The 23,294-nt window shown below is 49.4% G+C and overlaps 3 protein-coding genes across 4 annotated transcripts in view; 2 read left to right on the top strand and 1 right to left on the bottom strand.

Moving 5' to 3' along the window:
• ADORA2B (adenosine A2b receptor) overlaps positions 1-7,007 on the top strand; it is a 14,045-nt gene extending 7,038 nt beyond the window's left edge. For both annotated transcript variants that reach the window (XM_020809059.3, XM_020809058.3), the window contains exon 2: positions 3,285-7,007. In XM_020809059.3, the coding sequence (XP_020664718.2) occupies positions 3,285-3,963 (679 nt within the window). In that variant the 3' untranslated portion in view covers positions 3,964-7,007. The remainder of the gene's footprint in view (positions 1-3,284) is intronic.
• ZSWIM7 (zinc finger SWIM-type containing 7) lies at positions 5,833-17,543 on the bottom strand. Its single transcript, XM_020809062.3, has 6 exons — positions 17,405-17,543; positions 13,469-13,575; positions 12,306-12,327; positions 9,174-9,276; positions 7,193-7,297; positions 5,833-6,224 (listed from the first exon to the last, which is right to left on the bottom strand). The coding sequence occupies exons 2-6, from the start codon at positions 13,542-13,544 to the stop codon at positions 6,111-6,113; spliced, it is 420 nt and encodes a 139-aa protein (XP_020664721.3). The 5' UTR covers positions 13,545-13,575; positions 17,405-17,543; the 3' UTR covers positions 5,833-6,110.
• TTC19 (tetratricopeptide repeat domain 19) lies at positions 17,498-23,294 on the top strand. The gene is made up of 10 exons (XM_072978639.2): positions 17,498-17,747; positions 18,576-18,709; positions 19,214-19,324; positions 19,504-19,542; positions 19,653-19,709; positions 20,116-20,177; positions 20,640-20,734; positions 21,208-21,362; positions 21,634-21,796; positions 22,855-23,294. The coding sequence occupies exons 1-10, from the start codon at positions 17,498-17,500 to the stop codon at positions 23,025-23,027; spliced, it is 1,239 nt and encodes a 412-aa protein (XP_072834740.2). The 3' UTR covers positions 23,028-23,294.

Below are 23,294 nucleotides of genomic sequence, written 5' to 3'. Positions count from 1 at the left end.
GGAGACGGGGGGGGGGGGGTGAATGGGGAGAAATCAAATCGAGGGATCGGATTCTGGTGCATTTACAAACTTGATGAAATCCTTATATAAACGGGCGTAAATAGAAGCGCTTGAAATAACATCCGCCGCCGCCACCCGCAGAACGTAGCCCGAACTTGCCAACCGGGCGATGATGGCGTGCTTTGGGTGGCAGAACGGGTTCAACCACATCTCTCAGTTCTTTATTCTTTTTTTAAAAAATGCTCCATCGAGTGAATAGTTTGGATCGATGTTGAGACTCAGTATCATGAAGTTTGCGGATATTAACATTTGATTTGGAGGGGGGGTTGGCCACTTCTGGACAGCGGGCCAAATGCGGCCTGCAGAAATCCCACCAATCCGGCTTCTGGGAAATGCGATGAAAGCCCCGCCCACTTTAAGCCCCTCCTCCTAGGCCACGCCTCCTGGGATGGCCCCTCCCCTCTTAGGCCAGGCTTCCCTATTTGGATAGGAAAATAGGTGCTGTGTTTCCCCCTCCATGGAGAGTTTCATCTCTCCGCCTCGGTCTTGCTTTTGAGAAAGTTTCTAAGCCGCCTTGTGCAAGAACTTTTAGGAAAAAAAAGCTATAAATGTATCCCATAATTAATATATATATATATATATGAAAATCTTCTAATTGCCCTGTCGCCTAAGAGTGTTTTCTTTTGAGATCTGGGTGGCAGTAACAAGCCAGCCCTATTAAAAAATGGTCCGAATGTGAATTATTTAATGGCGGTTGGAAAAAGAGAGCACCAGAGACCCACTTTCGTGTGTTAATAGCTCGATCAATAATTGAGAAATAAATCTATGCCAAGCCAAAGAAGGAAGGAAAAAGGTACACAAAGAGGCTTTGCTGAGGAGGGGGATTAATAATTGAGTATTTGTTTATTTTGCAGTATTGAAAGAAAAACATTGGCGTCGGAGGGAGCAGAGATTTTAACTAGCTTTGGCCAATTTTGATTTTTAATAAATGCAGGGACAGAGAAAAGAGGAAATGGACGTTTCTGTTGATTCTCTCTGAGCGTGATGTAAGTGAGGGGTGGGGTGGCCTCTCCTTTGAGGCCTCAGGCGGCGAGATATTTCGGGTCCACCTCGTCCCGAACTGCCTCCCGGCTTGGAGAAATCGGATGCGGTCTTTTCCTCTGGTTTATCTCGTTGAACCGATGTGGACGGTGAAAAAACACACACACACACACACAAAACCACAAACAGGCAGAAGGTCTGAACAAGAATGAGAACTTGTTTTTTGCACTCGAGAAAGTCGGGTTTTGACCGGGGTGTGTGTGTGAGGAGGAAGAAATGGGAAATGGTCCTGCCGAGAAACAACACAGAAACTCAATCCCCGGCAGGGAAGGATGGGCCAGGATTTAATCCTAAATCCCCTTTTAGGGTCACGCCTTCTGTTTTTCTGCTGGGTTGGGGCCTCGGCGACGCCGTGAGCTGAAAAGGTTTAGCAGCGGCGGGCTTGGGTTTGCCCGGGCGCTGAGGTCTTGCAAAGCTTATGTGAAGTCAAGAACTGAAGTGACCCCAGGCATTGGGAGAGTGGAGTGGAGGGAGAGGATGCCACCCCCCCCCCCAAAAAAAGAGCCTTTGGTTTCTGGCCTCGTCCTTTCTCTCTCTCTCTCTCTCTCTCTTTCCAAAGTGGTCACTTCTTATTTTGGGCATGAAATTTCTATTCAGCCGGGAACGTCTGGTTTCCATGGGGATCCTCGGCGCAGACAAGGAGAACGCGGCCCTTTCAGGCCCCTGAATAAGGACCCGGACAAGACGGGAGTGCTAATAAGAACGAGCCAAGAAGGGCGCCTTTTGTGGGGTGGCGACAGAGGGGACTTTCCTGCCACGGAGGGGAAGAGCCGAGCCTGGCTCGTTCCGTTTTTCTGCCGATAACCCTTCCTCTTCTGTCACCCTCGCTGTGAATTGCAGCCACTGTTCTCCTTGCTGCAACCTCCCCCCCCGGCACTCCTTTTCGAGAACTGCAGCAAAATGTTGCAGCACAGAGCCCTTCTGTGCGGGGTTCCCGTCAGCCTGCCCGACGGAGCCCTTTTCGGATGAACTCTGCGCCGTGCCGTCCCCGTTCTCTGGGCCAGCTAGGGCGAGCAAGAACATGAGGCTCTGGAAGGCCACCAGTTGGCCCGCTCGTCCCTACCCATTGCACCACGCACCCTTCCCGTGTATAAACATTTCTGACCTTCCCTAGCCTTTCTAGCGTTCTTCTTGCAAGACCAAGGGAGGAGAATTTCATTCCTTCCTGGCGCTGGTGGGGTGACCTTAGTTCCCCCCCCCACACACACACACCCCAAGCTATCTCCTAGAGTGGTTGTGAAGCTCAAGGTTAGAGGAGGGAGGGAGGAGGTTCCTGCGAACAAACGCAGGATATGAGTCAAAATAATCATTGAGCAGGTAGCAGGGTGACGGTGGAACTCCTGGCCCATGGATAGGGGCTGTGGCGTATCTGGGGGTTTTTGTGTCTCTGTTTTGATGCGAGAGGGAAATCCAGTTTTAGGCCTCCGTCGATCTCCTGCTCCTCCTCCTCCTCCACGTCCCCTGCTGTTCCCGACATCCCTCCATTGTTCTGGTTTCTCGTTAAAGTTTCTCCCCTTCGTTTTCCCACGAAAACGAGAAGAGAAGGTGAGCGGGGGAGGAATCCGGAGGCTGGACGTGACGTTTGGCGGCCCTCTTCCCACCCACCCTGCCCGGGGCTCTGGAGGGACAGCAGGACACCCACCCACCCCCTCGGGAAGAGCCGTGGCAGAAGCCTCTATGTTCTTGGAACAGGCAGGAACCCCAAAGGTCATCCAGACCACCCCTCTTCCAGTGCAGGAACCGGTCGCTAAAGCAGGTCATCCGGACGACCCCTCAACCCTGCAACTTCCAGCGGACTGTCGGCCACCTTTCTGAGGGAGTCTCTGCCCTCATTAAACGGTTCTTCGCGTTAGGACCTGCTCGTTAGTCGGAATCCCATTCCTGATAGGAAGGTTTGTTGCGTGGGGGGGGGTGTTTCGTGAGATGAGCCTGGACAGGGGGAAACACTGGAAAAACTTTAAATCATCCTAGGCCAAGCTGCAAGGAAAAGAGAGAGAGAAGATCATGGACCATTCATGTTTCTTGATTCCATGGCCTCTTTCCAAAACACTTCCTGGCTCCTCACGACCTGACGAGGTTGGCTCGGCGCAGAGATCTCGCCAGGAAAGATCCTGGTTCTTGGAAATCAGTGAGTCAGTGTTTGTGGGTGGTCGTTGTTAATCCCCGGTCTTCTCGGTTTGCAGATACAAGAGCCTGGTGACGGGGAAACGGGCCCGAGGCCTCATCGCCGTCCTGTGGCTGCTCTCCTTCGGCATCGGCCTGACGCCGCTGATGGGCTGGAACCGCCGTGCGTCGGCCACCGCCAACTGCACGAACCAGACGGGGAGGCCCTGCCTGGTCAAGTGCCTCTTCGAGAACGTGGTGACCATGAGCTACATGGTGTACTTCAACTTCTTCGGCTGCGTCCTCCTGCCCCTCGCCCTCATGCTGGGCATCTACGTCAAGATCTTCACCGTGGCCTGCAGGCAGCTGCGCCAGATGGAGCTGGCCGGCTACTCCCGGGCCACGCTCCAGCGGGAGGTCAACGCCGCCAAATCGCTCGCCATCATCGTGGGCCTCTTCGCCCTGTGCTGGCTGCCGCTCCACGTGGTGAACTGCCTCTCCCTCTTCCGGACGGACTTCGCCCGGGACAAGCCCGTCTGGGTCATGGACGTGACCATCATCCTCTCCCACTGCAACTCGGTGGTCAACCCCATCATCTACGCCTACCGGATTCGGGACTTCCGGTGCACTTTTTATAAGATCTTCTGGCGGTACATCTTGTGCAAGGCGGACGGCTTCCCCAACTACCCGAAGGGTCCTGGAGGAGGGAGTCGGCATCTCTCCGTCAGCAACGTCGCCACGTCGCCGGCCTGCCTCTAAGGGCCCGCGTTTCTTGACATCGTCACTCCCCCCCCCAAACGGACCCGCACGAACGGCTGCTTCGGACTGTGACCGTCAAAACTCCCGGAAAAAACTGTGACCGCTCATTCTCTCTGGGTTTCCGTGGTTCGAGTCTGTGTTATATATTCCTGCCCTGAGGTGGGAAAGAAAGCGTGATTTCTAAGGTCCCATAAAACTTGGAAATTCTGGGATATATCCATTTGTGTGTGTGTGTGTGTGTGTGTGTCTAGGATGTGTTTGCTGTCTTAAATCCACCGTGGGCCTCTTGGCAGAGGTCCGTGCAGGCTGAGCCTTTTAACTGGAAGTTGGATAACCATTTCCATCCTCCCCTAGCCGGGAAATGTGATCCCGGGGGCTGGAATTCAGTTCAGATTCCGGGGAATTTCAGTTCCAAGCGGGAACCTTTCCAGCCTCTGGATCAAAGTTTAAAACAGATTTAACCTTCCCTTCCCTGGCTTTGGAATAACAAAACCAAATCGTGCATTAAATTTATGTCTCGTAACCAGACTCCTAAATTGTCCCTCCTACTCTGATTTTCAGATGTCTTTTGGCTTTATTATTATTCTTAGTTCAACACTCAAAAGAGAGGTTTGTAAGGTCAAGGGGGTGGAGGAAGGCTAGCCCCACCATTTGACCGTTCCGTATTTTGTTAAGTAATTGTCTTCACGCCCCCCCTTTTTTTCCTTAGAGGGATTAATTTAATTTTATCATCAGTTCTTTGATGCTGCTTGTATTCTCAAATGGGAAATTGTTTTAGCTAGACCAGTAATGGTTGAAATAATGTGTCCTTTTAAAATAAACAAATAATAAGTACTTTTATGACAGGTAGGGGCAGAGTTAAGGGGAATCTGTGACTTTCAACAGAATACTGGGCAAGAAATGGCCTGTTTTGGACACAGGTATTTTATTTCTTTCCTTTTTTAAAAAAAATAAAATCATTGCAAGGGAAACTCATTCATTAAGACAGATTCCTCTTGCTTTGATCCGCGCGGAATGCTTTAACCTGTTCCAATATTAAGATCTGGGGCAAAGTCTGGGAAAGCTAAAGTTTTTGAACGTTAACTCTCCAGATTATTGTGATTTCTGTTATTGTTTTGATTGTTGGTTCTGCTGTCCCTGCTCCCCATTTAAATTAATTTCTAGCCTGCCGCTCCTGCTAATTTAAATAGGACCAATTTAAATGAAATTATCTCTTGCACTTGATTCAGGGAGCTTAACGGTCAGATTGGTCCTGGATCCTAGTCAACTGCACTGTGCGCTGACTTTTGTCGGCATCCTAAGGGCATTATCTTCACCTCAGTGAGGACTAGAAACTTTGTTTTAAAAAGAAGGGAAGAGGAAATTCTCAGAGGGGTGAAACTGGAACCTGTCACCCTGGCCCCCATTTTTTGCCTTGTGCTCGCATGAAATTTGGACAGAACACCAAGTCCCGAATTCTAAGCCTTGCACTATGTATTAGTTTGGAACCAAAACCTAGTTTTACATCTTCCCCCCCCTCCAAAAAATTTGATTTACAGGGGACCAAAGTAAAGCAGGTCCTAGAGGAAAACAAACCTGAGCTGTTTCTAGAGACAAAGATATTGAAACTGAGGCTGTCCTCCTCCTCTGGGTCCATCACGAGAAGGCAGGATGCTCTGGAAAAGACAATAGGGCCAGGAAGAGGTGGGAAGCAGCAGGAAAAGAGGAAGACCCAACACGAGATGGACGGACTCCCTCAAGTAAGCCACAGGTGTGAGTTTTGCAAGACCTAAGCTGTTGAGGACGGGGCATTTTGGAGACGCCTCATTCATGGGGTCACCGTGAGTCCAAGACAACTGGACGGTTCATAACAACAACAACAACTACTACTACATATGTCAAAAGTTTAATTTGTGTCTGTTGCCATAGAAAACAGCCAGGGGTATGTAACTCGCTTGACACAAGACAATCAGAAACCCAGTTTCTGGTTAGTCCTTTGCAGGGGGGACCCCGCAGGCTCAGGGGGGATCCGGCAGGGGAGGTTATGACAATAAGAAGAAGAAGAAGAATTCATAAATACAGAGGGGTGAGCGGCTTAGCAGGGTCTCCAGGGCTTGGCTGGCGGGCCGTCTCTTTCTTTTTAACCCCAGCCGAGGGTTTTCCGCTCATCATCCTTTTGCTTCCTCCGGCAGTAAGAGTCTCGCCAGCTGCTGGTCCGGGACGGACACCTCCTGGCAGGTTCCCAGCGCCCGGCTTAGGTAGATGGCCAGAAGGTGCTTGCACTGCAGGGGCCAGAGAGGGTTGGGGGAGAAGGGAAGTGGGTCCACATTAGCGCCAAGCGCAGAGAGAGAAGAAGCAACCGAGGACTGGAGGAGTAGAAGGCTGACATGTTCGGGGCCATTGATACAAAGCAGAAATTCAAATTATATCCCTCCCCCCTCCCGGCTGAATAATGATTGGATTAACTGCTTGTCTTTCTGTGCCTTCCAAGATTTTCCCAGTCGCTCTGGATCAGGGCCAGGACCATCCTTCCTTAGAGGAGATCCATGGAAATCAATGAGTGTTGACTCCATCAAGGCAAACTCCAGTCCCTTGGACACGGATGGGTCAACTCTATGGAGGATGGGGCCGAGATCCAATCTGTTCTCTCAGGAATCCTGACCACTCGGCGGAGGGCCCTAAGATGCTGAGCGCCAATAAGGTTTCGTTCGTTCCTTACTTAATTAGGAGAATAGCCAACGAGGGACTTTTGGCTCCCAGCTCTCCTTGGGAGAAGCCGGGATTTGAACCTTCAACTCTGGACGTGCAGAAACGAAGGCTTGGCTCCGGGCAACGATGGCCAGGTTAAGATTCTAGTCCTCATGTTTCATAATAAAAAATTGGTTTCGGGGAAGCTGTCTGATAGGGAGCCCACCTGTATATACAAAATGCTGCTGCTTTTTTTGGGGGGGGGTTGAGGTGGAGGGTGGGAGAGAACCACAAATGCCAGAATCCCACCATCCAGCAACTATGGAAGCTGTTGTTCAAAATTATTATAATAATAAAGCCATATTTTCAACCTCTGACTCCACTTGAAAAGTGTCTGCTCTTGGGGTAAAAAAGGCTTCCCCATCGCCCACAACCAGCTCTTTTTTAACTGGGGATGCTGGGAATCGGAACATCTCTCCCCAAAACATGGCCAGTTCTCTGCTCTTCCCACCAGGAGCTTTTTAAATTGACTTTCCCCACGTTCCTCTCCTCCCGAACTCACCACCAGGCTGTCGCCTTTCCGGAGGACAGAAAACATGAAGGCCGGGCAGGTACAGAAGTGGCAGGAGGCGTAACAGGTGTAGGTCTTCCTTGAACTGCCAACAACCTGCGGAGAGGCAGACAACGAAATGAAATAATATATATATAATCAGTGCTATATTTATACAGCACTGATTTAAAAAAAATAACCATATATAATATGGTTATTTTTAAAAAATCAGTGCTGTATAAATATAGCAGAGGAAAGAGTTTCAAAGCTATAAACCTCTGAGAAACAAGGACACATATTTGACTTAAATCAGAACTTCAAACCGATCCTTTCAAATTGCAAATACCAAAGAATCACTTGGCTAAGAATAACAAATAATTGGGAGTAAAGTTGGCCTCCGAGTGGTGTGGCAAGTTAGGCCAGGAAAGAGAGGGAACAATAAAGGAAATTATACCCTCCTTCCTAGCATAAATCGTATTTATTTGTTAGGTTCTTACCCTGCCAGTGAAATTTGGGCAGATTGGAAGGGCTCTCTTTTCTCCTTGTGAGAACCGTAACCCAAGACTGACCCAAGGAGCTTCATGGTGGTGAGGATTTGAACCCAGAACGTCCACATCCTACCCTGGGGGCTCGCGCGGCTACACCATAACCACAGCCAAATCACTGGAAATGCGGTTTGGGAGAGATATACAGTATAAGAGGATGCACCACTAATTCAGCATTTTTCTGGGGGAAAGGAGGGGTTACTGCAGAAGCCAAGCCCTTCTGGGGGGGGGGATTTCTGCCTGGTGGGACATTTCTGGTCCCCACAGTGTTCCAGGAGTCCAGGACCCACCTCTCCCCTCGGGCAGATCCTGGGCTGAACCCCAGATGCTACGTAACCGGTTGGGCCCCAAAGACCTAATGCAGGCCTTGAAGGACTGTCACAGTCCAGCTGTCCTGGACGGCCCCAGAAAAACGGGAAATGAGAGCGTGGGGGGGGGGGTTAGCCCAGAGCATAGAAACCAGGTGCCAGGAGGCTCACCCACCGATGCATCAAAGGAAAAACTGGCCTGTGGCCAACGGGCACATCTTTTCTCCGGCGTCTGTCTGTGCCCCCCCCCCCCGTTCGGGCATGAATCGCCCACCCGCCCCCACCAGTCGATGGCTGCCAGAGGGTCTGGCCAGGGGAGCAGGGGCCGGGCCGCCACATTGTCCGAGGAAACCCTGGCCCAAGACCAAGAGACACAAGGGCTCAGCTCCCCCTTCCTTCCTTCCCGGGCGATTTGTCACACGGCTAATCCACCTTCCCATCCCGGGACGTCTTAAGCCCGAAAGGAGCCGCGGGCAAGCATATTTCAGCCGGGCAGGTTTAGTCCACCTTATTGCTGCTGGTTTTGAGTGGGTGGGGGGGAGAGAGAGATGAGTGCACAAATCAAAAAGCAATTAAGATGGAAGTGATTTACAGAACAGAAGGGAAACGGAGAAGGGAACAAAGCAAAGAGGTCGGAAAAGCCGAGAAGAAGCAATCTCGCCAAGAAAGCGTTGGCCGCAAAATGGAACCATTCACCCAACTTGATCCTTCGGCCTTTTTCGAATCCGCCACCCACAAACCACTCTGTGTCTCTCCCGCTCCTCAATTTTCTCTGAGGGCCACCAGTGGCTTGCATGACGGGCCTTCTTTGGGGGAACACCTCATTTCCAGACATGATCAATAAGTTGTTCTCCTAGACTATGTGCCCCACATTCCCGTTGATTGTAGGATTTTATTGGCAGGTGGTTTTTGGGAACTGTGGTTGAAAACAAGAATCCAAAAGGTTTCCCATCTGTGAGCTCGGAAACTTAAATTGTTAGAATGCAACAGCTTACTGTTGGAAATGTTATGTTTCTTGGACTACAAGTCCCAGAATCCACCAGCCAACACATACTGGCATGCGGATTCTGGGAGCCGTAGTTCAGCGCAAAGGTACTTTTTCAAACTGTGCATTTAAAAGGGAAAGTGGAGAGACCAGACCTGGTATACCATCCTTCCGCTCGGAGACGCAAAGCGGGTGACGGAGTGGCGATCGACCAGGTCCAAAGCCAGGACAGCAGAAGCCCCAAAGATGAATTTAAGCCTGCAAAGGAGTAAAAAAAAAAGGGCTGGGTATGTTTTACTGAAAATATTCAAAAAAATCCTTCCGTGGTGCCAGCTTCTGCCAGCAAAAGTATTTACAATTATAGGACAGAAACCTTGAGGTAGGGGTGTGTGTGTGTGTGTGTGGGTGGGTGGGTGGGTGGGTGTGGGTGTGGGTGTGGACAGTTCAGCTGTACAGAAAATGAGATCAGCCTTAAACCCTTAAACATAAAATTCAACAGCAAACAACCCCCAAAATTAGCAGAAAAAGGGGAGCTGCTTCATATAGCTCTCTAAAAATCAAGTAAGATGCTAGCCCTCAAGAGTGAACAGAAACACAAGACATTTAGATCAGGATTGTCAGTACTGGTCAGCATTAACTCAGTACTGTCGAAGTTACATTTTTCCCGACCATGTATCTTCCAGAAGGGTTCTACCACAACTCCCATCATTCTGACTAGAAGGCCAAGGTTTGCAGGGGTGCAATTTAAAAAAAAAACCCACAGAAATCCAAAAACTAAGAGGCGACCGCAAGAAAAACAAACCCACAGGACCTGAGAGGTTACCACGAAGCATGGGCTATGTAGTGCCAACCAGAAGAGAAAAGCTGAAAACTAGTACAGAGAAGGAGAGATGCTTAATTTTACGAGATTTTATTGTACTTAATACTCATAGCATCTTGGCAGCAGGCCGGAATCCCGAATAGGGTGGAGCTCTCTGGCTCGTGCAAAGTCACTTCCTGGTCACCTAGGGCGAGTACCGACCTTTGCCAGGTGATATTCAACTACTTTGCTTGGCCAGGCTAGTCAGCCTCCAGAGCAGATTATGACCTTTCGGGGGGAAAACCCTGGCCAGGTGGCGATTTTGTTTGCTCAATTCATTGGAGGGGGGGGTGACGGCTCAGCAAACCCAAAGGGAGAACCGCTGCCCTTTTAAGGCCGCCCACGATGCCATCATTCGCACACATGACCGGCATCAAGAAACTCAATGCAATTCGCCCGAGGTATCCACCAGGCTGGGGGTTGATGCCGTTCTTTCCTGCCCGCTTGGGCAGGAGGGCCATCGCGAGCCTGGGGGGGGGGGGAGAAGGCAGGGTCACCTCCCGGAGCAGCAATTGAAAACAAGCCCAGGAAGACGGCTTTGTCTATTCTGGGAAGAAGCCGATCTAATTCCACTCCCGGACAGAACTCAAGGGATTCTCAGCATCGCCCTGTTCGGCTGACCTTAATCTCCTTTGAAACCCTCGACAGATGGCCTCGCCATTAAGAGCCGAGAACCAGCCCCAAAAGCAGGGGCCGCCTTGTGCCTCTGGAGACCCCGGGGCCCTGGAGGAAGAGGGTGCTCGAGAAACGAAGAAATCCAAAAAGGCGCCTCTAAATTTGGGAACCGGGCCTCTCTCCTCCTCCTCCTCCTCCTCCTGCTCTCGCCTTCCGATTTCACTCATCAAAGGCCGTTTGTGTCTTTTTTCATCGGCAGGAAGTTGGACGTCCAGGCAAAACCGGGACAGCTGGCGGAAGAAAAATCCAGAGCGAAGACGTGGGAAAAAGAAGGAGGGGAAAAAAAAAAAGACACACAGAGCCAAATACGTGAGGGGAGGCCCGTCGGTCAGGTCAAAGCTCCCTCCTCGGGGTATCAGGAAGCGTTCCTCCCAAAGAAGATGACTAGCATGCCAGTTCCGGACGTGTTCTCCCCTCTCTCCCCTGGCGCACGTAGACACTGTCTGGTCCGCAACCCCTCCTGCCCAAAATGATTGTTGTTATTATTACAAAGCGTGTTCACATTCGAACCCCACCTTGCATCGGATCAGTGAATAAATGCAGAAATCATCCACCCTCATTTTCCTGCCGTCACAAAGAACATGGGGATGCTGGGATAAGAGCCATGAGGACTAGAAACAGAGGTACTTTTTAAAAAAGTAGAGAAGGCCCAAACAAAGCAGGGAAAGAAAAATCACAGACCTGTCAGGGTTTTGCATGAAAAAGATATTCCCTCGTCTGAGAGCTTTCAAGGAAAGAGGAATGTTTGTTTCACAGAATAAAAACAAGACAAAATTAGTCCCGTCTACTTCTTCGTTGAATTAAAATGCTTCTGGTAGAAATTAGACAAGTTATGAAGCACAAAAAAAGAGATTATTTTACAGTTATTTCTGAATCATGTAACCTGGATGCTAACTGACCAATACCTAAAAATGCTCAGTGTTTAATCTTTAATAATAAAAGGGAATGCATGCCATAGCTTCAACAATCAGAATGACAGAAACACATTATAATGGTATCCCAGCCATGTGATTATTTCTTTTAAAATTGATTAATTAATTTTAATTAGATTTATTTTGTCGCCTGCAATACCGTCTTCAGCCACTAGGTGCCAGGCAATCCCTAAGTAGAGCAGAGGAAGGGGAAGACAGGTGCATTCCTCTAGGGGGCCTCTAGTCAGGTCTATGTGCTGTTTTCGCACACAAGGCCTCCAAATGATTTGAAGAGTTTAGGAAGAAAGAGAGGTTTGTAAGGAGGAGAGCGGAAGAGAGGGAACGGCTGAGTGAGCAGAAAGATGGAGGGAGAGAAAAACAATTTAAAAATTGCAGAGTTTATAGGAAACAACAGTTCTTTATAGAGACACTTGGTTGTTGACACACTTTTCTTCCCAAAGATAAGATGTACCCACAGGAATTTTTTTTTTTTTTTGCTTCTGTTTTACAATAGGCTTGGCTTTATTGCACACTGTCTCATCTGACGTTAGCATGAGGAGTTTGCATATGCCGTGGCTCCAACAATCTGAAACACAGACATGCGTACCCGGGCCATGTACGTCTGGTTGTTATTTTAACTTTTAAAGTGGATTAATGAATTACAACTAGTTTATAGCCTGCAATATCGTCTTCAGCAACTAGATGGCAGGCATTACCTAATTAGGGGCAAGGAAAGGGCAGACTGGTCCCGGAGGACAGCAACACATGTGAGGGGCTTGAACATCAGTATTAAGAAAATAGCTGAAAGAAGAAATAAAAAGATGAGCAAATTGGATACTCACGCTGAGAGGAGGTCATCAGAGACTGCAAAAGAGAGAGATGGGGGGAGAGAAATATTATTATTAATATCATTATTAATCTTTGACCTAGCTTCCAGGACTGGTTATCTACACCAAAGTGGAGGAAATGGAAATTGCTCTCCACCACATTTGGGGGGGGGGGAGGGGAAGACTGCAATGCCCATCAGCCCCAAGCGATTTCACCAGTGGCAAAGAGCTGATGGGGTTTGTAGTCCAAAAGCTTTTGCAGGGCCCCGCATCTGTAGGGATCTCCCTGCACCATTCACACAGACGTGTTTAAGCGAAGCGAGGAGCAGAAACGACCTCCCAAAACCTTTTAAAAATAAAAACCGCTAGGAGGAGGAGAGCTTTAGAGAGGGCGATGCGTTTGACCTTGCCAACCTCCCGCATCCCCGGCTTAGTTTCTAAGCTGCCCGACTGCGTCAGTTTTCTTTCCAGAATTAGTCCCTAATCAACCGCTGACGCCGCACCCTTCGAGGTTCCCGTGTCACCGCGTCACTGATGCAAAGCATCACGTGGGAGGCAGAGTCAGACCGTCAGAAGGGCACATGAGTTTCGGCACAGGCTGAAGCCGTGCTTTTATCAACAGCTCCTCTGACTTCCGAGTAGGGACATGGCAAAGACGTGTCAAATCCCTCATAGGCTACCTCGACGCGAGACATGTCAGTGAAGGACGTGACATGTCTACATGCCTGCGCAGATGACGGGCCAACTGGTTGAAAAGATGCAAATACCCCACCCTGTGCTTCTCATGTTGAAAAGCTTACCGTACAAAGCCAGTGCTCGCATGGATCCACGCACCGCGTGCGAGCAATCATCCTCACAACCGTTCTCACAAAACTGAGGCCAGAAGACACTATCTCCGCCTAGTTTGGAGGCTCCAGGGATGAGGAGGAGAAAACCCAGAGAGGGGCACCGGGGGACCGGTTCTGTCGTGGGTTGTTGAATAGACACACACACCCCAAGCCCAAGGGAGAGGGAGAGAAAGGCAACCGAACACGTTTGTGCCCAATCCACCATGTTTGGCAACCCTTTGGCACACTCTACTGGTAATGGTGAGCATTTTACACCCTCTCTTTCACAACAGGCTGTGTTGGCTGGGCAGCTTTCAAGCCGGCACCAAGCGAGATGCCTGGATTTCTTACCCTGAGCCGTCTCTCGGAAAGCCCTCCCGATCTCGTTCAGCAGCTCTTCGGCGACGGCCGGGAGCGTGGCGTCCATCGCGAGGGGACCCCGGCACTCTCTCCACCCCCTGGCGGAAGACAAGCAGACAGACACCGGGTTCTCATTAAAGGATCATACAGTACGGTGGTTTTAATTATCCCAGAAGATGGAAAGGAGAAAGACGAAGTGGACGGAAAAAGAAAGCAGGACCCCCTATTTATTTTTCCTTCATACATTTAAAATTTATTTGTTTTTCATTCCCGAGAAAAGAGACGATCAGATATCGTTGGTGGGTGGGTGGGTAGAAGAGACGACTTTAAAAGTCTCTCCCCCCCCCAAATTTATAAAATATCAACTATAAATCAGCTCTGTGACAAAGTGGGTGAGAAGATCGCCTTCAACACACACACCCCACATACACTAACACCTCCGTCGCCAGGCATCCCAGCCTCTGCGTAAATATGATGCTCTAAGTTTCCGAGGAGATGATGCATCAAAGCACTGACAGACGCTAAGAGGTTTCTCTTTTGCTTCGGGCTTTGTTTGTTTTTTTTGTGATCGAGTTAAATAAACAATCAACAAACAATAAATGAACAATAAACGGATTAAATATCTGGAAGGGATCTGGATTGTTTACTCCTGAACTTAAGCAGGCTTCCCTGTGTCTAAGAGCGGCTCCACACCAGGGCTTTGAGAAATGAGATATAAATCCCTTTGTGCTATCGGTCAAAACCTCCCAAAATTAGGAGGGGAAACAACTCAAAATATCTGCATGCCAGATTGCTCTTGAAGGCAAGGGAAAACCTTCCGCGGGGCCAAACGGTCTCCTTTTTACCAAATCTGGCAGATTCCAGAAAACAACAGGTTGTTCTGTTCTAAATTTCTCCACCTTCCCCCCCCCCACCCTTAATTTCCAGCCAAGATGAGCCCAGTTCAGACTGAATTTTGTTTTTTTTAATCGCATTCATTTTCTGCTAGGTCGCCGGCCAACTTGTAGAGGAGAAAACCCGAGAAAAACTGGGAGAGAGAGAGAGAAAGAGAGAGAGGGTTTTTCTTTCTCCTTTCTCTTTTTTCATCTGCATGAAAGTAAGAAGAGATTATAAAGACTGCATATTTTTGCCCAGCTGCTGCTTCTCAAATTAAAAACAACAACAATCACTTAAAAATAAATAAATAAAAATCAATTCCAGATGGTCCCAAGGGGCAGCTTTTGATTATTTCAATACTCCGCATACTTGGCCAAGGCAAGAAGGAAAAAAAAAAAGCCCTTTTGGCAGGCAGAGGAAAAAAAGCTGAGATCCTGGGATCTTGACCTCTGTGGATGTTAATATTTGGAAAGGAACAGACAGAGGGTCTGGCGCGGGTCTCCGGTTTCCCCGCCTCGCTGTCCAGCTAAACACAGGCCCGTCCTGAAGTGGAGACAGGCGGGTGTATCCGTCTCAACAAGCAAAATGTCTCCCCGTCCTAAGAAGGCGAATCTAGGGCTCGCAGCCCTTCTTCAAAGCGAGCTGTTCCGGGACTACCCTTCCCATCGTTCTGCTGCAATCGGGTGGGGATGGGAGTTGTAGTCGGGGGAAATGACTGTCCTGGCTTGCCACCCTTTCAAACAGGAATCATGCCTACATGGTTAAAACAGGAAAGGAATTACATACTTTATAACAGAGCGTAAGTTCCTGTTTTGGACTACAAATCCCAGATTCCTCCCATCAGGCTTCCATGTCCAAGGTCGTATTTATAATTTGTTTGTTTGTTTTTGCTTAGTCTCACTAGCAGGGTAAATTAGGAGAAAGGGCTGGAGCCTCGTTAAAGGCGCCCTCCTTCCTCGATCCTATTGGGATACAACCTGATGTGCGTTTACTTGGGAGTAAGCCCTAATGGAGAAAGGGGAGCCGACATCCCTGGAAACAGCCGGTCCACTGCTGGACACAAATCGGCATTAAAACGTCCTAGAGAAACAGGGACATTTGGGGTTTAAAGAGCGCCCTTGCGCAGGCCGGGTGACCTGGGGGCCTTTCATTCTCTCCCTACCTGTCCGACCTCGCAGGGCTGTTAGGGGGATCATATGGGGAGACCGTGCTGGTAGGTAGGTAGGCAGGCAGGCAGGCTAGCTGGATGGAAAAAAGGTGAGAATCAATGCAGCCTGCACCATCTTTTTTTAAAAAAGAAACTTTCCTTTCTCTTTCCGACACAATCAGGCCTCTTTTCAAAGACAGGTTCCACAAATACGTCTTTCAGAAAATGGCAGCTAAACCCTTGTTCCTTGGTTATTTATGGGAGACTAATTATTTTTATTTTATTTTATTGTGCAATTGATCAACCCAAACCCATGCCAATTTCGTCTGACGGGATTTATTCTCATGCCTGTGGGAATCCAACGGAGTGCAAGGAACGCCCCACTGTGGGCTTTACTCCTGAGTAAACCATGTGCACAAAAAGGGGGTAATGTCATGCAACTGCACGCTTCAGCCTGCAACACTATGATCCTTTTTGTGATGGACAAAAACATGCACGTAGCCGTACCAATCACGAAGAAATAAACAACAGAAGTAATGTCCTTTGTAACAAAATTGTCTTCTTTTTTCCAATAAAAACTGTTCCATTTATCTCTTGTGTTGATTTTGCACGTTTCCATGTCTCCTATGAATGCTTTGTCAGATTTATCTATTTCTTCTATGTCTGGACTTGTAATCGATAGGATTCTGGAATAAATTAAAAATAAACTGCACCAGATGTGCAAATTTCCTTTTGTTTCTGCTGTGGGAAGAACCGCATCCAGCTTCATCGTAAAATTGGGGAGCAAAGGGTAGAGGCAGAGGGGATTAAAAAAAAACACCTTTAACATTTTAGTAGCCCTCCCAATCACTAATTCATGAGCCAACTTAAACAAACAAATAATAAATAAAGCAAAATAAAATCAAAGCCATGGGTGTTTTAGTGGATCAATCCATCGCACATTCCCAATTCCTCTTTCCCTACTGCCTTTGATTTTTCCTGGCATTGTCTTTTCCACCCAGTCTAATCTTCTCAACATGCATGTCAATAGATAACCATCATATAAAATGTTTTGTTTTTCCTGATATTGTTCATAATATAGTATTATGTTTTCTGTGTATAAATCTCAACAAATAACCTACAACGCAGGTCAGATTGTTATTGCATTTAAAGCGCTTTTCTGTTTCAACTGTGTGGGTCTCTTTTTTACTGAGTTTTACTGTTATCAGCTTTTAAAGCAGAACATTAGGAATGAATTTTAGTCAAAAGCAAAGGAATACAGTATATGTGTCTTTAAGTGGTTTTCTGGGTAAATATTACGCTGTAAAATTCGAGAGCTTGAGAGTGATTTTTACAGTAATAATCCACCGATTCTCTGGAATAACGTTGGGCTCTAAAACTAAAATTAGATTTAAAATAATAAACACAAAGCTAGTTGAGGCCTACAAGCCGGGACTCCGTCGCCTAGCAACGATACAGTCCGGAAGAAGAGAAGGTCACGTGACTTAAACAGCCAATGAACACCAGCTCCGCGGCAGCACGCGCTGAAAAGAGCGCACCCTAGAGATAGGAAAAGAATAAAAGGGATCACTCACCTGCCGAGCTGAGAAAACCGCTCGGTTCCCTGTTCGGGTTAATTTATTGCTTCTCCGCCACTTTAGTGGGAGGAGGAAGGCCACTAATTAAACTTACTCAGACTAATATCAAGGCATTTAATACTGTGAGATTCGGGGATAAATTTGGACGCCATTTTCTACTCCCACTAAAAAAAAAATAATTGCGTAAATACCGTGATATGAGCCTAAGCAAGTTTAATTAGTGGCCTTCTTCCTCCCAATTATTTTTTTAGTGGGAGTAGAAAATGGCGTCCAAATTTATCCCCGAATCTCTCAGTATTGTGTCACTCTATCAGGTAGGTTGCTTACCAGTCTAGGGTCACTTCCCGTATCACGTGACGGGGGCGTCGTCTTCGCCAAGGTCACGGCCTTCCTTCCCCTTCCGCTTCTCCTTAAAGGGACATGTCGCTCTTGAGGGCGCTGCCGCTGCTCGGGCGGCGGGTGCCTCGCAGCTCCTTCGGCCTCCCGCCTCCGGCCTCGGCCTCGGCTCCGGGTGAGAAGGCGGCTCTGGCTCTGGCGGCGGCGGCGGGAAGGCCCTGCCTGGAGAAGGTGAGGCCACGGTGGGGCAGGAAAGGACACCAAACCCCGCCGAGGACCCGCCGGGCTGCGGGAGGCGGAGCCGCCGCCATAACGGCCAGCCTCGGCCTATCAGGTAAAGGGGCGTGGCCAGGGGCGTGGCTAAGAGGAGCAAGGGGGCGTGGCCATGCAGAGGGTGGGCGGGGCCTCCTAGAACGTGGACAGCGGGCGAACCTGCTGGGGGAGAAGGTCACTACAGGTCCCATCATCCCCCCAACTAGCAGGGCTGGGAGAATGATGGGAGTTGTGGTCATTTCTTTGCACTGTTCATTTAAGAAGGCCCTCTTGCCTCTCCTGTGCTGTTCTTTGGAAGTCTGCTTTCCATTTTCCGTAACTTTCCCTTTCTCCCTCGCCTTTTGTTTCCCCTTCTCCTCTCCTGCTCTTTGTGAGGCCTCGATTGGGCAGCCGCTTTCGTTCTCTTGCCTTTCCTTTTCTTTGGGATGGTTTCTGTTGCTCCCTCCTGTACCAGGTTACGAGCCTCCATCCATAGTTCTTCCGGCACTCTCTCCACCAAATCGAGTTCCTAGGATTAGAGGTTTCCTTCCCCCAATTCCTTCCCCCAAATCACAGAGACTATTTATTAATAAAGTTTTCATTCATTTTATCAGTGCTTCTGTTAGTTTTATTACAAATAAATACATAATCCAGACAATATATCAATAGATAATACAGATACTGTTGAACGGTGTATGAAGTCCTGGGCTGGCCCTTGGACCCATACATTTATGGGTTTTTTTGGGGCGGGGGTTATGGCGGGGGAGGAGTGAATCGTTGGAAGCTACTTTACCCGATTCTGTGAGTGGCAGACTGATCCGATCGTAAAAGGTCCTTCGTTCTTCCTTGCCGGCTGGTGAGCGAGTGATGCCTGACCAATTCAATTCTGTTTCTTTTGGTCTTTCTCCAGTTTTTTCCCTTTTCTCCCGCGAAACGGAGAAAGAGAAAGGCGTGCAAGAAGAGGAGAAAGAGAAAGGCGTGCAAGAAGAGGAGAAAGAAGCCACCAAAGAAGACACCATCATATATTTGCTGAAAACAGCCAAGGTGAGACCCCGGGGGAGGACTGAGCTGGTCAGGGGTTAACTTGAGCCTTGGAAAAGGAGATGAAAGCCACTCAGAGATGTTCTGGCTTTTCTCTGTAGCCCCGTTAAAGTACAGTAGGTGTTGAGACAGGTAAAATGAGCCTTTCTTGGACTAGATTTTATTTATTTAAAATATGTTTACCCCACCGTTCTCCTTAAAAAAGGACCCACAGTGGTTTACATCGTGAAAAGTCTAAAAACAGTAAGCATACAAATGCTAAGAAAGACGACACTGAAAATGGTAAATAAATCTCAGTCTTTAGCTCCAAGATCTCTGAAACCAGCATGACGACAATTCCTGTTTGTAATCCAGAAAAAGAATAATAATTTTTCTGATCTTGACGTGTATGTGTCAATGAACAGTTGCTGCTTTCAGGTTCTCCCATTCCAGGCCTTTATGCTGGGTGGTCTTTCATTTCGCTTCTTTTCTTGGCCCCTTGATCCTTCCCCCCCCCCCCCCCAACAGCTGAACATCATGAAAGGAGAATTGGACAAAGCGGAACAGATCCTGCACGAGGCCGCCAGGCTTTCGCATGAGTCGGACAACAGGAATGCGATCATCTACACGTACGATCTGGTTAGTTTTGCTGCTGTTTAATAACCTGAAGTCGAGAGGTGATGTTCTCTGCCTCTTAAAAACAAGTTTCTAATCCTTGTGGTTTGCTGTACGGTTGGAAATTGCTGAGGTTTCAGAAGATAAAAGCTGGGCGCGTGCAGGAACATCCGGTAAGATTTTTTTCCTTTGGTCTATTCCAGATGGCAAACCTGGCTTTTATAAGGGGGCAGATGGAGCAGGTGAGTCAATGCGGACCCTTTTACCTGCAAAAAGGGCTGGTGGGTGGGTTTGTGTCCCTCATAGAGGACCGGCTGTTCTGATCATGACTCGCTTTCCCCTCTCCTTTCAGTCAGAAAAGCTTTTCAAAGCCACGATGAGCTACCTGCTGGCTGGGGACACAAAGGAAGTAAGGATTTATCTCGGCTTTGAACTCAGTATTACTTACTCTGCTCTGCTGGTTTCCCGACCCCTGGAACCCAGAAATCCGCTCCCCCCCCCTTGTTAGATTTATGTCCTGCCTTCTCTTCATCAAGAGGCAGGTGGCCCTTGCGATGCCCGTCTTTTCCTCTTTCTTCTCACGACAGCCGTGGGAGGCTGCTCACTCGGAGCGTGTGAGCAGCTGGAGATCACCCACTGAACCCGGGTCTCCAGAGTCTGAAGCCTGCCCTGCTCGTAGGCCCTGATCCACTTGATGCTCTCCAGGCTGGAGCAAACGGTCATCCCCCGGGCCAGAGGGGCTGGAGCAAGGACCTGCCCTAATTGGTGCAGCCAACGTAACCCCCCCTTTCTGTTTCTTTAACCCCCCCCCCCAGGATGACAACGCCATCATCGAGATATCTCTGAAATTAACCAGTATCTACGCGGCACAGAACCAGTTAAGTGACGTCTTGTTCTGCTTTTACATCATCTTATTTTTAAACCATGGCTCCCCAACCAGAAGGTTTCCCAGGGTCACTTCAGGTGCCGCGGTGGCAGCCTCTCTCTCTCCCCACGGTATCCTCACAACAACCCACCAGGTAGGCCAGCTTGAGAGGGGGGAGAATCCCCATTTCAGCCGACAAGAGATACCCCGCCCAGGAATTCCCAGGTCCTCCTCAGTGCTATGATTTCATTGAGCTTGGACAACATGGGGGCTTTGGGATGTGACTGGACTACAATTTCCATTATCCCCAGTAGCCAGCGATGGGGTAGAGGGCTGGACTTACAGTGAATTTAAACAAGCCTCCCAATGGATTGCTGGGAAATACACACAGGGATGTTTATTTCCGGCATGTGAAGAGTTCGCTCCCCCTGCCTTTTGTTCGTTTGTGATTTTAAAAATTTTTTCACCGGATAGGCACGATTTGGCGCTGACCGGTTACCAGTTCTGCCTGATGACCCTGGAGGAGAAGGTTGCCAAGCAGAAGGACGTGCCGGCTGATGTTTTGCCAGGTATAAAAGTCGAGCGGCAACGCACGTTCAGCAGCGCCTGCTCGCCTCCAGCCTGGAGATCCCGGGGGGGGGGGCTTCGTTCTTCCCAAGGCTGTGGGTCCAGCCCTGCCCCTTAAGCGCAGGCAGGCTGTGGTGGCCTCAGGCGGCAGACGGCGGGAGGCGGCACTAAGGCCTTTAGAGGAACGAGCTGGATCCGTGCTTCCTTGCTCCACTTCAAGGGCAGCAAAGGGTTCGGTCACATCCTCACGGCTGAGGATATTCTGATGGCTGGCTCCGTCGAACGGGAGGGGGCGCCCCGTGGTCTCAGGCGGGACAGTTATTGGGGTCGCCTGCACAAGGCCTGTGCTCGCCCAGCGAGCTTCGTGGCCGGAGGGAGATCCGTCTGAATCCCACCTTTCCCACGCTGGCTGCTGGCTGGGCTCCTTGACGGCCTGGATTCTCATCCCGGTCCGTTCCGGCTTTTTGGTTCCCAGAGGCGGAAAAGGACAACACGCGCCTTTTGCTCGGCATGACCCTGGACTCCTACGCCCGCTACCTGCTGGCCAACAACCAGGCTGCGGCGGCCCAGAAGATGTACGAACGGGCGCTGCAGATTGCGGTGGAGGTTCAAGGCGAGACCCACCCCCAGGTGAGAACGACAGAGGAAAGCCCTTTCCGGTTTTTCCCCTAGGGCAAACTGGCTTTGCTGGGTGCTGGCTGGGCAGGGGAACATGGGTGTTGTAATTCCCATTAAGTATCCCTGCAAGGCACGATGGGAGCGGTCATCCAAGAAAGTCAGAAAAGGCTCCCAGTTGGACTGGTGAGACGGTAGGACAAGCTGGTCTTGGACGTTCCTGGTGAGATGTTAAGTCTTTTCCGTCCTGAACAGTGTTTTTTTTTTCTCCTCCTCCTCGCCACAGACGGTGGTCCTGATGAACGATTTGGCCACCGCCCTGGACTCTCAGGGCCTGTACGACGAGGCCCATGCGCGAGTGGCGAGGGCGTCAGAATTGGCTCGCCAGACGGAGCACCCGGAGGCCCACATCGTGCTGAATAACTTAGCCGGGATCCTTATGCATAAAGGTGAGCTTGGGGAGGGAGCTGCCAGGCCCCCGAAACGGCTGTGGGTGCTGATTTTGAAGACACCCAGGCCTACGTTTTCCCACCCACTCCGGGCCCCATCATGCACTGCACCAGATCCTGGAAATGTGAACAATTTTTACAAACCGCTTGCTTTCCTATTTTGGGGAACTTGTGCCTCACGTTGCAATTTTTTTCACTCCCGTGAAGGTTTTAAAGAACAGAAAATAACCACCTTTTTTCACTCTCTTTTCCCCCCTCTCCTCATGGTGTCCTGGGAAGAGGTTCGAGAGCATGCGGGGACAGCCCTAACTGGCACTTAGTGCAGAAGCTGTGCTCCTAAATTGTCTTTTAAATCAGTTATTTTTTTTAACCTGCCACAGAGCGCAAGTAGAATCAGAGGGATAAAATTCAATTCCTCTCAGAAGTAAATCTTCTGTTCCATTTGAACCAAGAGGTTTATGACAGAGCTTCATCGTAATATATATATATATATATGCCTCCATCCTCCCCAGGATCTGAAGAGACTCTTTCGGATTCCTTTTCTTCTTCATTTTTGTTCTATTCTCTAGCATAAATAATAATACAAAGGCATTTATTGCTTCTCTCACCGCGCACCTTGGTTTACGTGTTAAAGGTAAAGGTTCCCCTTGACAATTTTTGTCCAGTCGTGTTCGACTCTAGGAGGCGGTGCTCATCCCCGTTTCCAAGCCATAGAGCCAGCGTTTTTTGTCCGAAGACAATCTTCCGTGGTCACATGGCCAGTGCGACTTAGACACGGAACGCTGTTACCTTCCCACCGAGGTGGTCCCTATTTATCTACTTGCATTTGCATGCTTTCGAACCGCTAGGCTGGCGGGAGCTGGGATAAGTGACGGGAGCTCACTCCGTCGCGTGGATTCGATCTTATGACTGCTTGGTCTTCTGACCTTGCAGCACAGGCTTCTGCGGTTTAGCCCGCAGCGCCACCACGTCCCCTTGGTTTACGTGTTAACTCATTCAAAATATTTCATTTTGCCTCCCTCTCTTTCTGTTTCTCTCTCTCTCTCTCCAAATACAAGAGGATTACGCCCAGGCCGGACAAGTCTACAAAGCAGCTCTGAAACAGGCGGAGAAAGTCGGAGACAAGGCTTCTGCCCAATACGTGCGGAAGGAGATTGCAGAGCTGGTGAAGAGGCAGCGGAAGCGGGGGCAACCCCAGAAGGAGGATGGCGCCGAAGCCGGCAAGGCCTGAGATCACGCTTGCCGGCTGTAGCTTCTGCACGGCACAGTTTCGAACTGCAAGGGTGTCCCCTTTGGGGCTGCGAAGGCCTGGATCTGTCTATAAGCAGAATGCACCTGTCGTCGCCCAAAGAGCCCCATTAGAGGTTGGGACTGATGCTGGGAAGGCCGGAGACTGGCTGTGCAACATCGCCGGAGGGCATCGGGATTCTCGACATGCGTTCAGGAACAGAGGATCCTGCTGCTCAGATCCTGGCACTCAATAAACCCCAAGTTCAAA

This window comes from Pogona vitticeps, chromosome 7 (assembly GCF_051106095.1).
Source record: "Pogona vitticeps strain Pit_001003342236 chromosome 7, PviZW2.1, whole genome shotgun sequence".
Taxonomy (NCBI): domain Eukaryota; kingdom Metazoa; phylum Chordata; class Lepidosauria; order Squamata; family Agamidae; genus Pogona; species Pogona vitticeps.
The sequence above is the reverse complement of the archived record's forward strand: the minus strand, read 5'-3'. Positions and strand labels throughout refer to the sequence as shown.

Bases quoted from the DNA above. Each gene is read 5' to 3' on its own strand.
- ZSWIM7 (XM_020809062.3), bottom strand. From the start codon at position 13,544: ATGGACGCCACGCTCCCGGCCGTCGCCGAAGAGCTGCTGAACGAGATC. The intron at 12,328-13,468 runs GTAAGAAATCCA...TCTCTTTTGCAG, and splicing joins TTTCCGAGAGACGGCTCAGG to TCTCTGATGACCTCCTCTCA. The intron at 6,225-7,192 runs GTGAGTTCGGGA...TGGCCCCTGCAG, and splicing joins GGAAAGGCGACAGCCTGGTG to TGCAAGCACCTTCTGGCCAT.
- TTC19 (XM_072978639.2), top strand. From the start codon at position 17,498: ATGTCGCTCTTGAGGGCGCTGCCGCTGCTCGGGCGGCGGGTGCCTCGC. The intron at 19,325-19,503 runs GTTAGTTTTGCT...GGTCTATTCCAG, and splicing joins TCATCTACACGTACGATCTG to ATGGCAAACCTGGCTTTTAT. The intron at 19,710-20,115 runs GTAAGGATTTAT...CCCCCCCCCCAG, and splicing joins TGGCTGGGGACACAAAGGAA to GATGACAACGCCATCATCGA.